At 46.5% G+C, this 13109-nt stretch overlaps 1 protein-coding gene across 2 annotated transcripts in view; it reads left to right on the top strand.

Annotated features, from left to right (window-relative positions):
- The window catches only part of LOC147688907 (peroxisomal carnitine O-octanoyltransferase-like), a 633161-nt gene extending 622563 nt beyond the window's left edge, over nucleotides 1-10598 (top strand). The window contains exon 17 of one of the 2 annotated variants that reach the window (XM_086941804.1): nucleotides 10167-10598. In XM_086941804.1, the coding sequence (XP_086797930.1) occupies nucleotides 10167-10287 (121 nt within the window). In that variant the 3' untranslated portion in view covers nucleotides 10288-10598. The remainder of the gene's footprint in view (nucleotides 1-10166) is intronic. The other variant, XM_086941803.1, reaches the window with a different exon arrangement.
- The last annotated feature ends 2511 nt before the right edge of the window (nucleotides 10599-13109 follow it).

Genomic DNA, 13109 nt, shown 5'->3' with positions numbered 1-13109 from the left:
CTAAAATGCAGCCCTGCCTCACTCCACTGGTGCATAAGAAGGGGTCAGTCCTACTTCCCTCTTGGTTATATCTCACACTTGCAGACGTATTCAAGTGTAGAGTTTTTAGAACGTCTACAAGGGGTTGATCCACTCCTAGACTTAACAGCAACAACCAGAGTTTTTCTCTATTTACACGATCAAAAGCCGCAGAGAGATCCATGATCCCCATATATATGGTCCCACTGCTAGCGATGGTGTATTTTGCTGTCAGGAGGTACAGGTTCAGGCATTGATCAGTGGTGGATCTACCCTTCCTGAAGCCATATTGAACATCTGTCAGGACCTGATACTCCTCCTCCCATTCCTGCAGACGATGTAAAATGACACAGCCCAGTACTTTAGCTGTCACGTCTATAAGGGATATGGGGCGGTAACATTGCGGGTTATCGCGATTCCCTTTTTTATAAACCAAGAGCGAGGCAATCCTGCCACCACTGCCTCGTTCAAGACCCTCGTGAGCAGTGGGGCCCATGGGTCTGTGTTGCTCAGGTAGAGGTCGGCGGGTATCCCATCAGGGCCAGGTGCTTTATTCTTGCAGAGTCCCACTATTGCCAATTCCACTTCCTCCAGGCGAAAGTCCAGTTTTATATTAGAAATTAACCTTGGTCCTTCGCCCTGAAGTGAGTGTCCTGCATAATTATAGAGGCTCTGGAAGTGGGTCTGCCATTGTTCGGGTAAGATCGTGTTAATTATTTTAGGTGCTCCTGGGTCCTGGAAGCATGGGGTATTAATAACCTTTCAGAATCCCGAGGTATCTCGCCTTTCTGCTGCCTCCCTCAGGTCCTCCCAAGCTTGAATTTGTAAACTCTTTTTCCGGCTATTCAGTGCTTTTTTATATTCAATTCTGTGTTGTGCAATTTTAAGCTTATCCCTGGGTTTGGAGTGGAGACTAAGTGTAAGTTGTTTATGCGCCTTAGTGCAAATAGAAGTCAAACCAACGTGGTGTGGAAGGAACTTTACTATCTTTAGAAGTCTTTAGTAGACTATCCACATGGCGCGCAATTTCTTCAAATGCGCTAACCACTGGTGCTCCTTCCACTTGAGGGTCGAGACATATGTTTATGGCGTTTAGTCCCTCTGTAATTAAGTTTCTATAAAATCTATCTCCATCAATCTTTGCCCACTTAATCCTCCTTCCCTGGTCCACTGCCTTTTCCATAACATCTGTTCTCCTTGTGGATTTTTTAAAATCAAACCCTTTTAGTACAAGGGTCAAGGGATTGTGGTCACTAAAGATGCTTGCATCTATGGCCATGTTACTAATGTTTCTCTTTATGAGGGGTGAGACTAGAATAAAGTCAATATATGACTGGCAACCTCTACCTCTGAATGTTGGGTTGAGGTCTCCATTTTCACCTAACTCTGCAAGGTCCATAGTGTGATCTAGATTGTGCCTTTTTGTTAATTTCTCTAGGTCCCATCCCTCAGTTACAGGAGCAAAGTGTGGCCCTTTTGCTACAGTGCATCTTGACCAATCTATGTTGAATGGTTTTAAATTACCACAGAGATGGCAATTAAAATCCCCCATAAGTATTATACTGGGGGGGTTTGGTGTCTTATTTGAGGAAACCAACTTTTCTAAGCAGGAGTCCAGTTCCTTAACAACGGACCCCTTTCCCATCGTGCCTACGGCATTATACCAGTTTAGTAAAAGAATGTTAAATCTTTTAAATAGAAACCCCACAGCTTGTATATTCCGTGAGTTCCAATTATAAGTAGTCCAAGTTCCCTGCATGTGAAGGTCTACATACATTATCAATCCCCCAATCGCTCTACCCGATAGTGACTTAGTGGCTGGCACCGAAAAACATTTATACCCCTCTAGACTATACAAGTTTGGGTCGACCGCCCATGTTTCTTGGAGGCATATCATTTGAAAATTTTTAATGTAATTCTGCCATTCCTGGGATTCAAATTTAGCTGCTAGTCCAGCAATGTTCCAGGATATAATCCGAAGATTACTGTGATTGCCCCCCCTCAGCTGTTCTGCAGGATCCCTTGCTAGATGCTCTTCCTGTACTATTTCTGAAGTTGTTATATTGGTACGGGATTCTGGGATGTTGTCACTATCCTTATTTTGCTCTGGGGTTGTCTTTTGATCTAAATGTTCTATTGTTTTATTTCCCCCTTTTTTGGTTTTTACATTCTTTTTGCTAGCTTCTCTACAATCACTATGCCTTATGGAGCTTGGAATTCCGATTCCTATTACAATCGGACCTTCCTCCTCTAATCTTGTAAGGGTGTCTAGCGCAATAGATTTCTTTAGTTCAAGTCAGTCGATCTCTTCAAGAGCACTGAACCTGTTCCAGTGCACGTGTTGAGCTAGGAAGGGTTCATAGGCTGAATTGGTTTGATATGGGTTTTGCCATTGGACTGGTTTATACTGAGGTTCCATCTGTGGGACCCTATTCATGGGAATTCTATTTCTCTGCACTGGTCTTTGTGGTGTATATGGATAAAAGTATGACAGGTGTAAGGGGTGGATTTGTGTGTGAGATCTGCTAGGGGGTGCATTGCATATATAATTTACTGCTGCAATGTCTCTAAAATTGACTGTTATTATATCCCCTGCTATTGCTTTTATTCCTCTCCCAATCCACTCCCCCCTCCTTACTGTAAGAATTTCCCCACAGATGTTAGGGGGTAGGGGTCTATTTATCTGCAACCACTGCACACATTTGTTTTTTAATTCCACATGTGTTTCCCTTTTACCCTTTGATAGTGGTGGCACTCCTGTTAATACGACCACAAAGGGCAGAGCTTTGGGTAGCAGATTGATTGTCCTAAATCGGGTCGATGTTGTTTTATTTACTGGAGCATACGTTGACAGGGTAGGGTTTGCCGTGGAATTGTCTTTCGGGGGTTGGTCTTTCTTTCCGTTTACTACTTGAGCATTTCCTTGGCATTGTTGTTTTGTTTGGCCCTGTGTTTTCTCATTGGTGTTACAGGGATTTGGAGGTATTGGGACTTTTTGCGCAGCCTGAGTATTCATTTGTTTAGCGCTCTTTGCTTTATTTGATGCCAATTCATTTGTTGGTGTTGCCTTGTCTTTTATTATTTGTTTGGACAAGCCCCCATCATGTCCCACTTTTGATAAAGCATTGTCCTGTGCCAATTGTCTTCTTTGCCCTACTCCCTTGTTGTTTATTAGAGAGGTTAGTCTGTCGATTTTGGACATAAGGGGTTTGATCAATGCAGTGATTGTGTCTTCTAGATCAGCTTTTAGATCAGCTACCATATTGGCGATCCAGCAAGGAATTCCTGGTGTAGAGGAAGTTATTGGTGCCACTAAATTATGATTCACAGTTTTATTGTGGCCTTTTTTTTTACCTGTTTTGAACATTCTCTGGGCCTTTTCCCCTCCATATTATTTGATTTAGCCTTTGTTGTATCACATGTAGAGCTAACATTATTATGAGTATTCACAGACTCCTTAATGTTCTCGATAGGGGCCTGAGCGCATGGAAGGTCCGCAAAGGAAGAAGTCACCCCAAGACTAGTATCTTGATCATGTGTGACGTCTAGGGTGACTTCAGAGAGATCAGTAGCCACTTCCTATGTGTCTTGAATAATAGCCATTGGCGGTAGGGACATCCTTCTTTCTGTATTTGCTATTGCATTAGTTACAACCCCTATAGTCTGCTGTAACATTTTGTCAATGGCGGTAAGTGTAGGTACTGGTTGTGGGATGTCCGCTTTTTGTTTAGTACTTGATCTTAGAACAGGCATCCTGGTGCTTTTAGATAACTTCCTCATTGTTAGGCACCTAACAGCAGTACATAGATAAGTTCAACAGCAGTTTTGTCGGGCTAAATATAATAGTACCTTGTATGTGGCCAAATGAAGACTTCAGGGGGGTGCCCCAGCCCAGCCTCTTCTGGCCGCTGAGGGCCGTAGAGGGCCCGCCCTTTGCCCGGGCTTCGCCCGGCGTCCCGCTCACGCCTTGCGACGCGGGTGTGGAGCCTGTTTTGAATGCGCCGCTTGGCGCGCTGCTAAGGGCTACGACTTCCGGTTTCTACCAAGGGCTGCTGGGCAAGGTACTTTTTTACACCTCTCGCTCTCCCCTACTCGGCGGCTGTTGATGGCATACAGCGGCGAGTGGATTGCGGAACACCAGCACCTGTCCTCCCTCGGTAAGACGAAAGTTAGCAGGCAGTCAGCACCTATCCTCCCTCGGAAAGACGAAAGTTAGCAGGCATTGTTTTGGTGAAAGAAGCTTCGTGAACCTGCAGACGCACTGTGCCTCTATAAATCATTGTGGCGCTGCGCTTGGAAATGTGTGACTTCCAGGATAAAGTGTTCTCAACTAATGCCTAGGTAATTAAAAGTGGAGACCATGTCCAGGCAGATTCTACCCGACCTTATGCTCACCTTAAAAGACTGATTCTGATTTAATACCATGTACTTAGTTTCGAATATATTAATTTCGAGGCTGTTGGAATCAGATAAGTTGTATAGAACCTATTGCGCACATGGAATCCCATCGGCATGCGTGAAATTAAAATGGTGATATCAGCAAATGTGGCTCACCTGGGTATATATATAAATATATGGAGTCTTGATTAGTGATGTCATATTAAAAATGTCATATTAAAAAGCACTCATGCTGTGTATCGAAACTGTGCATTAGAGCAGATTAATACAGCTCAATTTGATTACGAACCTGGGAACTCCAGTCTTGCACAGTTTCGGAATCCCACTGGGTAGAATAGTCACATCTATACCCAGGTGAGCCACATTGATTTACAATGGCCTCAGTCGCTTGTATATTTATAATGGCGGATATATTATAAAAGAGAGGCCATCTCCTTTACAGATGGGCTTTCAATATTGGTGAGCCTCAAAGTAAAACGTTAGTCATGGCCGAACTCTAAGCCTCACCGACAGAACAGATTAATACAGCTCATCCTCCACCTCAACCTGACTGGGTTGAACGAAGGTGAGTGCTATCTTGGGCACAAGAAACAGATGGCCCAAACTGTCTCTTGCAGAATCCATTCTTAAACAAACCATCTTTTAAATTCCCTAGGCTGTTTGCTGTCCCCCACAGTCCTGATGAAGACCCGTTGTTGACTCCAAATGTTTGCTTGTTAAGGGTCGAAACGTCGACGAATAAGTGGATTACGTGCATAGATATCATGTACTAAGTACTGATTAATACGGTGTACAGTTTGATAATTATATGATACGCACAGACCACATGTTATTTTTCTCCCTTGTATATAATAATTGTACAGTCCTTTCACTTTTGCACCGTAAGCACTGAGCACTTTAAGTCACTTTTTGCACTATTCACCTTTTTGTACAGCATTCTTTGTGATTTACTTATGAAACCAGTATTTATGAATGACTGAAATGTATAAAATAGTACATAAATACGTTGATGGTCTCTGGATTCTGCTTGTTGTTTCAAATGTCTACACAGTGTATGAGACAGTAAAAGTAATTTTTTTTCCCCCAATGAACCAATTGTTGTTTATACAGATTACTTGCCCAGGTTCATAGGGATACTGGGTTTACCCCATTTTGTCATTTAATTAAGAGACCACTGGTGGCAAGAACAGCTAAGCAGCAAAGCCCCAGGCAGCAAGTCCACAAAGGACAGAAGAAAGCACGCTGCACGCGCACCCCGAGGAGGAACCGGGTGTTGCACATTAGGAGGTGGTGCGTGCAGGCTATTTGAGACATAAACTCTATGACTCCCAGAATGCACCAGATTAGAGAACTGTTGTGTGCCCTCACAGACCCCGTGGTGTGACCATTTGGTCATTTAAGGAAGCTTGCTCCCAAGCACAAGTGCTTGGCAACCTACTTCCTGTGGACCTCACCTTCCTGCAATTTCCTACGCCAGCACACATCGTTTGTTCCTGAATTCGCCGAGTAGGGAATATTTCCTTTTTCTTTGTTTGTGGTGCTTTCGGATTTCCATTGAGGTGTTTTTCTTGGAATTCCTAATTTTCTTTCCTTTTTGTTTTGGGCACTGTTAGCGCATTTTTGTGCTTCCTTAAATTGTTTAATTATTTTTGGCTGTGAGTCATTTAAGAATTGATTAGTCCGACTCGTGTTTCGTTAGTGTTGCGTGCGCACTATTTTCTTGTTGTGAGCGTCGTTTCTGGCGTTGCCGCCTTCTTGCGGCGGTTATTAACTTTTGGAGCCTGGTGTTTCCCTTATACCTTCTTCTGTTGTATTTTTCAAGCAGCTTTGGGACATTGTTTTTTCCTTTGGCGGAACTATTTTTCTTGATATAACGTTGGTATATCGGACTTTTGGAATGCTAAATCCTGAGAAGCCTTCGAGGTACTGTTTAATTGAACATTGATGTCCCTTTGGTTGGTAGATATCTACTATACAGAGTTAGTTGATTTTCCGGATTGGAGTCTTCTTCCTGCCATCATGCAAGCGCGCTAATTATGTACTGTGAGTCTGGGGAACATACAACATAGGGGTGGAATAGTTCTCAAGGGTGTTAGGCATAGGAATAGATGGGTATACAGATAGTATTAAATCTAGTTTGTTTAACTTTTTGAGGGACGCCACGCTGATACCTTGTATTCCTGATAAATTCTTCTTTCCTGAGATTACCTCGATGTTCCTTCTCCTTGGTGATCCTGAGTTGTCTCATCTCTCTCCCCGGGTAGGGAGCCAGCATCTGGTTACAGTCAGACCTGGTTGTACCCTAGGGGAGAGTAGAGGTCCCTCTTCCCTCCTGAGTATTTGGTTATCCGCTGAGCGGATTTGAACCTCAGCACCGGGTGAGCAAGGTGCCAGTAGAAAGAGCACCCTCTAGTGAAAGACAAGAGGGCGCAAAGTCAGAAGCGTGCCGAAGACTGCACTAGAGAAGATGACTGCACGGGCAGGATCCCGGGAGAGAGAGCCCTGCGAAGAAGAGGCCTGATGTTTTCACCGGAGTGACAGTCTCGGTGAAGCCTGCCTGAGTGGAGGCAGAAGAGAGTGCTTTGAAGGTGTGGCCTTGAGGTGCAAGGAGTATGCCCTCAAGTGAAGAAAAAGACCTGTAAGAGGTCGCAGAAGAAGACCTGTAAAAGGTTGGAGAAGAAGACCTGTGAATGGTCGGAGAAGAAGACCTGTTAAAGAACATGAAAAGAAGAAGGTCAAAATGAGAAGTCTGGTCAGTGGACGGGTGAAGGCTCAGTCCGAGGGCTAGGACATGGCCAAGGAGACCCATGTGAAGTGCACGTCACATGGAGAAGCCTGGTCAAAAGAAAGGAAAGTAATACAAGATGGCAAAAGACCACGTTGTGAAGAGGATGAAGATGAAAGTGGAGAAGTTGCACGATGCCACAAGTCTAAATCACGAGGAAGCAGATGAAAGTAGAAAAGTTGCACAATGCCACAAGCCAAAATCACGAGGAAGAAGGAGAAAAGAAGAGAAGCATGTGGAGTAGACGTCTGGCACACCGCAAACTGTGAGTGTTGTTGAAATCAAGTGCATCCCCAGGAACATCTCAGGAGCCGTGGATATCTACAGTGAAGCACTGTATCTATGAAACACCCAGAGGTCAGTGAGACATCTTTGACACCTTGGCAGGCTGGCTGGATGCCCAGAAATCCTCGGCGAGACCAAGCGAACCGGAAGCCTGCGGAAAAGCAAGTTGGACCATTTGTAACATCCACCTTTGGGGTTGCACGTGAGACTGGGTCATGGTCCTGTTTGGATGTCCTGAGTGACCTCTGTTGTGAGGCCTAGAAGAGGATCCGAGCAATCCGCACGAGCCCGTGGCAATCCAGGGGCAAAGGCCTCAGGAATTTACGGTGAGAGAGGAATCCTGACACGAGAGACGCGCCTGCAGCAGCTAACCCACAGGTACCAGGAAGCACAAAGATCTCTTGTCGGAAGTTGGTTACCCCAAATATGTCAATGCCGATGCACTAGAGTCAGGATGGCAGGAGTACCCTGACTGGAAACAACTGCCCATGACTTGAAGGTGGGACTCGTTGCGATTTCTCCATGGGCCTATAGTATGGTGTTGAAGCGACATGGCGTAGTCCACACAGTCCTGTGGAAGCCTGGTGAAGAGAACGTCAAGGGTCTTCCGTGAGAGGGGAATCCTAGTATGAGAGGGGAATCCTGGTATGAGAGGGGAATCCTGGTGAGAGAAGGATGTTGGAAATGTCTTCACTATCCAGCTGGGAGCAATGCAGCATCTGAGAAAAACTTGTGAACAGTAAACAGGATGTCATCTGTCTTAGGTAGCTTGCTGTTCATGGAGCCTGGATGTCTTTTGAAAATGTATCATCCACAGCTTTCACTATTGCTGCACATGCACCATCACAGCAAACAGTGTATATAGACATTGTGTATAGACTTCCAAACATTGAGACCAGGTGAGACAGGATCCACAGTGCCCCACTGAGCTGTGCCAATTCGAACTGGTGAGCGAGAAATACAGAGTTCATTTACACTGCCATTCGTGCCCAGAGCAGTCAGGTTGAAATGGCGGAGGCATGCCGTGATGCTTGGTGATCCCAGCTGCACTTGTCCCCTCATCCTGTCTGGAAGGCAGCCTAATAGATTATGTGGAGTTTTGCTTGGTACTCTGCCACAGGTTGGACTCTGTTGTTTCATTTTCAATAAAGTCTGAGAGGGATGTGGTGACCGCTAGTCACTGTTCTAGTGTTTCTAGTTGAAGGCTTAGATCAGCCACTCCCTGAGGGCTGGCTTGCAGCATCACAACACACCCATCCATCACAGGTGTTACAATACATGTCACCCTGTCAATAAAGGGGCTGGGCTCACATGCCATGTGTCAGTTCCAGATACTGTACCAGTGTGTCATGCGTCATTATTACAAGTGTATGGGGACCTGGGGGCCGGGCATCTTCACAGCCTCTTCCACGTCGGGGCTCAGAGCCTGACTCCCTCAGGAGTGGCGCTGAGCCTGGAAGCAACACTTGTCGTGTTTACCTATCTGATTTTGTTTTCTTTTTTTCTGTGTTAATTGCATATTTTCAAAATATGTCAGTTGAAAGTTGTTCTAAGATAACATGAACATCTTCTTGCCAGTTCTCGATGTATGCTGCTCTGGATAAAGCAGCATAGCTTCCTTCTGTGCTTCTGTGGGGTTGTTGAGCAGCTCGCGGAATGACAGGGTTGTAGGGTAGCCCTCCCTGGCGCTGCCAGTTACCTAGACTGACTAATTTGGATTCAAGATCCTGGACCTTTCTTCCCCAACCATACGCTCCCTGTCTCTTTTGCCTCAGCCTTTCGGGTTCTTTATAATCCATGCATTCTCCCTTTGTAATTGTCTTTCTGTGTGTGTCTTAAACATTTTTCCCATGCCTGCCTTTCTCTCACGGGCTCTCGGTCAAAGTCTGATGAAAAAAAAGGTGCCTAAAACTTAGCGCCACCACTAAAAATAAAAAGCAATAAGGGGCATATTATCAAGGGCGTCATTAAAATTATCGCCGGTTTAGCGGCAGAAAAGTGCCACCAATGCGGCGATAATGGGCTTGATAATATGCCCTGGAGAATTCCAATAGAATCCCATGTTCACACCAGAACATGGACTTCTATTGGAATTCTCAATGGCATATTATCAAGTCAATTATCGCTGCTTTAGCAGCAGTTTTCTGCCGCTAAACCGGCGATAATTTTTAACGCCGTCCTTGATAATATGCCCCTGAATTAGCACCCCAAGCACATTTTCTGCCACGCCCGAGGTCTTGGAGAGTTCGCTGGTTGTGTTCTCACTGAGCTGCCAGTCTGGTGGGCCTGTGTAGTCGCGGTAAAACGCAGGCCCCGGTGTTCCTACAGGGAATGCTGCCCCGGCACCGGAATCTGCCCACTAGACCTTGTTACTCAAAGGGACCACTTCACCAGTCGAACCTACTAACCTGAATTGCCTACTGCCCCACATTTCTCACTTTGTTTTGCCTTACACTTGAAGTCTGATGCCCTTACTGCTAACTTTATTCCCACTGGAAAAAATATGAACCAATTTTATGAAGATCTTTCATTGTTGTACCGAAAGTTTATTGCTTAATGGTTAAACTTGAGAATAGGAGTCTGATCGATCTGCCTCTCTTTTAGTAAACAGTAACTGAAGTCTGCTGTATAAATCTCCTTTGTGCTGTGTCTAAAGTGAACACTTTTTGTGCCCTATCAGGTTTGTTGTGTCTTGTACCGCCTGGAAATCCTGTGCCACTACAGACCCAGAAAAGCTAGTTAAGACCCTGTTCCAAACCTTTCACGAGATGGCAGAGCTGGTACCCACACCCCCGCAGTGATGAAGGTTCAGAAGATGCAGGTGTACACCGTGCTGCATAATCTCATCTAACACTGACGACGATGAAAGCTGGTTGTGTAGAGTGACCATCACTGCATAAGATACAAAACTGTGACTCCTGGAAGAGCGCACAAAACATATTAGCTTTTAATAAAAATACAATGGAGGAAAATACAAAAACTGTTATTAATTCTTCACACAGTGGCGCAAAACGTTACCAAATTAAAAAACTGCTTTTTATTTTAAAGAAACACTGATACATGAAAAAATGCTTCAGGGATGTTTTTTTTTTTGTTTTTAGATGTTACTCTTGTCACACGTCTAACTGGGATTATTTTTAAAGTGGGAATTTTTTAAGTGGGAAATTTAGTTTCCATTGCTGATTTAATCGGAGGAAATGGGAAAAAAATTTCAGTTCAAGGGTAATTAATGACCGTTATGTTGAAAGTGTGGCACATGGATACAGTTTTTAGAGGTGCAGTGCTCCTGTTTATTTATGTGTGTTTCCTTAACTACGATCATTCTATTATTATTAATAACCAGGGAAGTTTACGCTTAATCTGTTGTTCATATAGTTCACCACTAGTGGCCACAAGTGTCTCACAAATGGAAAAAGCTTGAGCGTGAGAAAAAGCATACAAATTTGTATTTATCATTTCATTTTTGTACAGCTAGGACCATGCAGAGCAGGACAAGCGGGGAACTTTCTTGTTCAGCATGTGTTTTAATAAACAGAAAAGACCAACCCAGGACTGAACACGACATTTAGTGGGCTTTTAGTTGGCGATCGTGGAATTGGTGTCATATGTTTTCCCGTTCAGTTGCTTTGTTTATTGAGGATAGCAAAGAAAGGGGCCTAAATGAGGGCACTGTGGTTTCCTGTCTTTCCCTTATTTAAATCCGAACCTGAACCTGGGCCTAGAAGGAGTTAAAGGTGTATCTTTTATAAACACAGCTGCCAAGTTTTCAGATTTCTTCTGTCTGACAATTCCATGTTTTAGTGCACTCATGAGTGACATTAAACTTCCAGATGTGTGACACTTAGGGCTCGATTCCGATCCGTGTTGGAAGTCCGTACGAATTTGTCGGGATTGGGAGTCCGTACAAATTTGTTTCGGGATTGAGAGTTCGTACGAAGTTGTTTCGGGATTGGGAGTCCGTACGGAGTTGTTTCGGGATTGGGAGTCCGTACGAATTTGTCGGGATTGGGAGTCCGTACGAATTTGTCGGAATTGGGAGTCCGACCATGGACGGGCTCCATGGGTCCCAGGCAGGCCACCGCTGGGCGTCCAGGCCCGAGAGCCCCGGTGGTTCAACCCGCGCCTGAACCCCAGCCGGGGTCCCTGAGCCCTGCCTTGCATGGGCAGGCAGGCAGGCAGGCAGGAGCCCTACCACGAAGGGTGGGAAGCACTTTCGATCCCGGCCATCTGGTCGCACGGTACCGCTCGGCCATCTGGTCGCCCGCAATGCTTTCCAATGGGGGTGACCAGATGGCCGGACTTCCCTGGAAGTCCCTATGAGGTGCCATTTGCCTCCCCGAACCCAGCGAGGGCTCCAGGAGGTTGTGTACTTTCGCGCCTTGGGTTTCCTCTGTCACCTCATGTGCACGCATTACAAAAAAAGAGGGTAATTTTCCTCCGGATTACTAGGGAGAGGGTCAGTCAGACCTCCGTGTGGTCTGGTGATTCTGAATCAGGGGAAGGCAGGACACCTCTCCCAGGCTGGTGAGTGGGACTCCATGATTGGAATAGGCACTGAGGCGAAAATTATCAGTTCCGTGGGATTTTGAGCCCAAGACTCGCCGAGGCAGGGAATTGAACCCTGGTCCCGGGCTAGACATCTGCATCAGGGTCTGCTGCTCTAACCATTGAGCCACACTTCTCCACTGCATGGCCGAGTGCCCGGGACGGGCTCCATGGTTTCCCCGGTAGTCCTCACCTGGGCGTCCGGGGCTCCAGGCCCAACGGCATGGGTCCACCGGGGCCCGGGGAGGTGGGTTCGGAAGCCGGGACGGGGACCGGGCCAGGGCGTTCGAGTTCCGTCAGGCGGGCCCTGGGGTTGCGGGAACCCCACCATGCTGCAAGCCTTCACTTTCCCGTCTGCCTTGCGGACCGTCTTTCCTGTCCGTTGCTGCCGCGGACGGTCTTTCCCATCCGCCGCGGACGGTCTTTCCCGTCCGCCATCATAATCGGCCCCATCGTCCTGGCTATGTTAAGGGTGACCCGTTAACCCTGGGGTAAATTACGATGGCGGACGGTCTTTCCCGTCCGCGGACACAGGCAGGCAGGCAGGAGCCCTACCACGAAGGCTCGGGTGTGAAGCACTTTCGATCCCGGCCATCTGGTCGCACGGTACCTCTCGGCCATCTGGTCGCCCGCAATGCTTTCCAATGGGGGCGACCAGATGGCCAAACTTCCCTGGAAGTCCCTATGAGGTACCATTTGCCTCCCCGATCCCAGCGAGGGCTCCAGAAGGTCAGGTACTTTCGCGCCTTGGGTCCCCTCTGTCACCTCATGTGCACGGACTACAAGAAAAGAGGGTAATTTCCCTCCGGATTACTAGGGAGAGGGTCAGTCAGACCTCCGTGTGGTCTGGTGATTCTGAATCAGGGGAAGGCATGACACCCCTCCCAGGCTGGTGAGTGGGACTCCATGATTGGAATAGGCACCGAGGCGAAAATTATCAGTTCCGTGGGATTTTGAGCCCAAGACCCGCCGAGGCGGGGAATTGAACCCTGGTCCCGGGCTAGACCTCTGCATCAGGGTCTGCTGGTCTAACCATTGAGCCACACTTCTCCACTGCATGGCCGAGTGCCCGGGACGG

This window comes from Lissotriton vulgaris, chromosome 10 (assembly GCF_964263255.1).
Source record: "Lissotriton vulgaris chromosome 10, aLisVul1.2, whole genome shotgun sequence".
In the NCBI taxonomy this organism is placed as follows: Eukaryota; Metazoa; Chordata; class Amphibia; order Caudata; family Salamandridae; genus Lissotriton; species Lissotriton vulgaris.
Note: the sequence above shows the minus strand (reverse complement) of the source record. Positions and strands in the feature narration are given on the sequence as shown.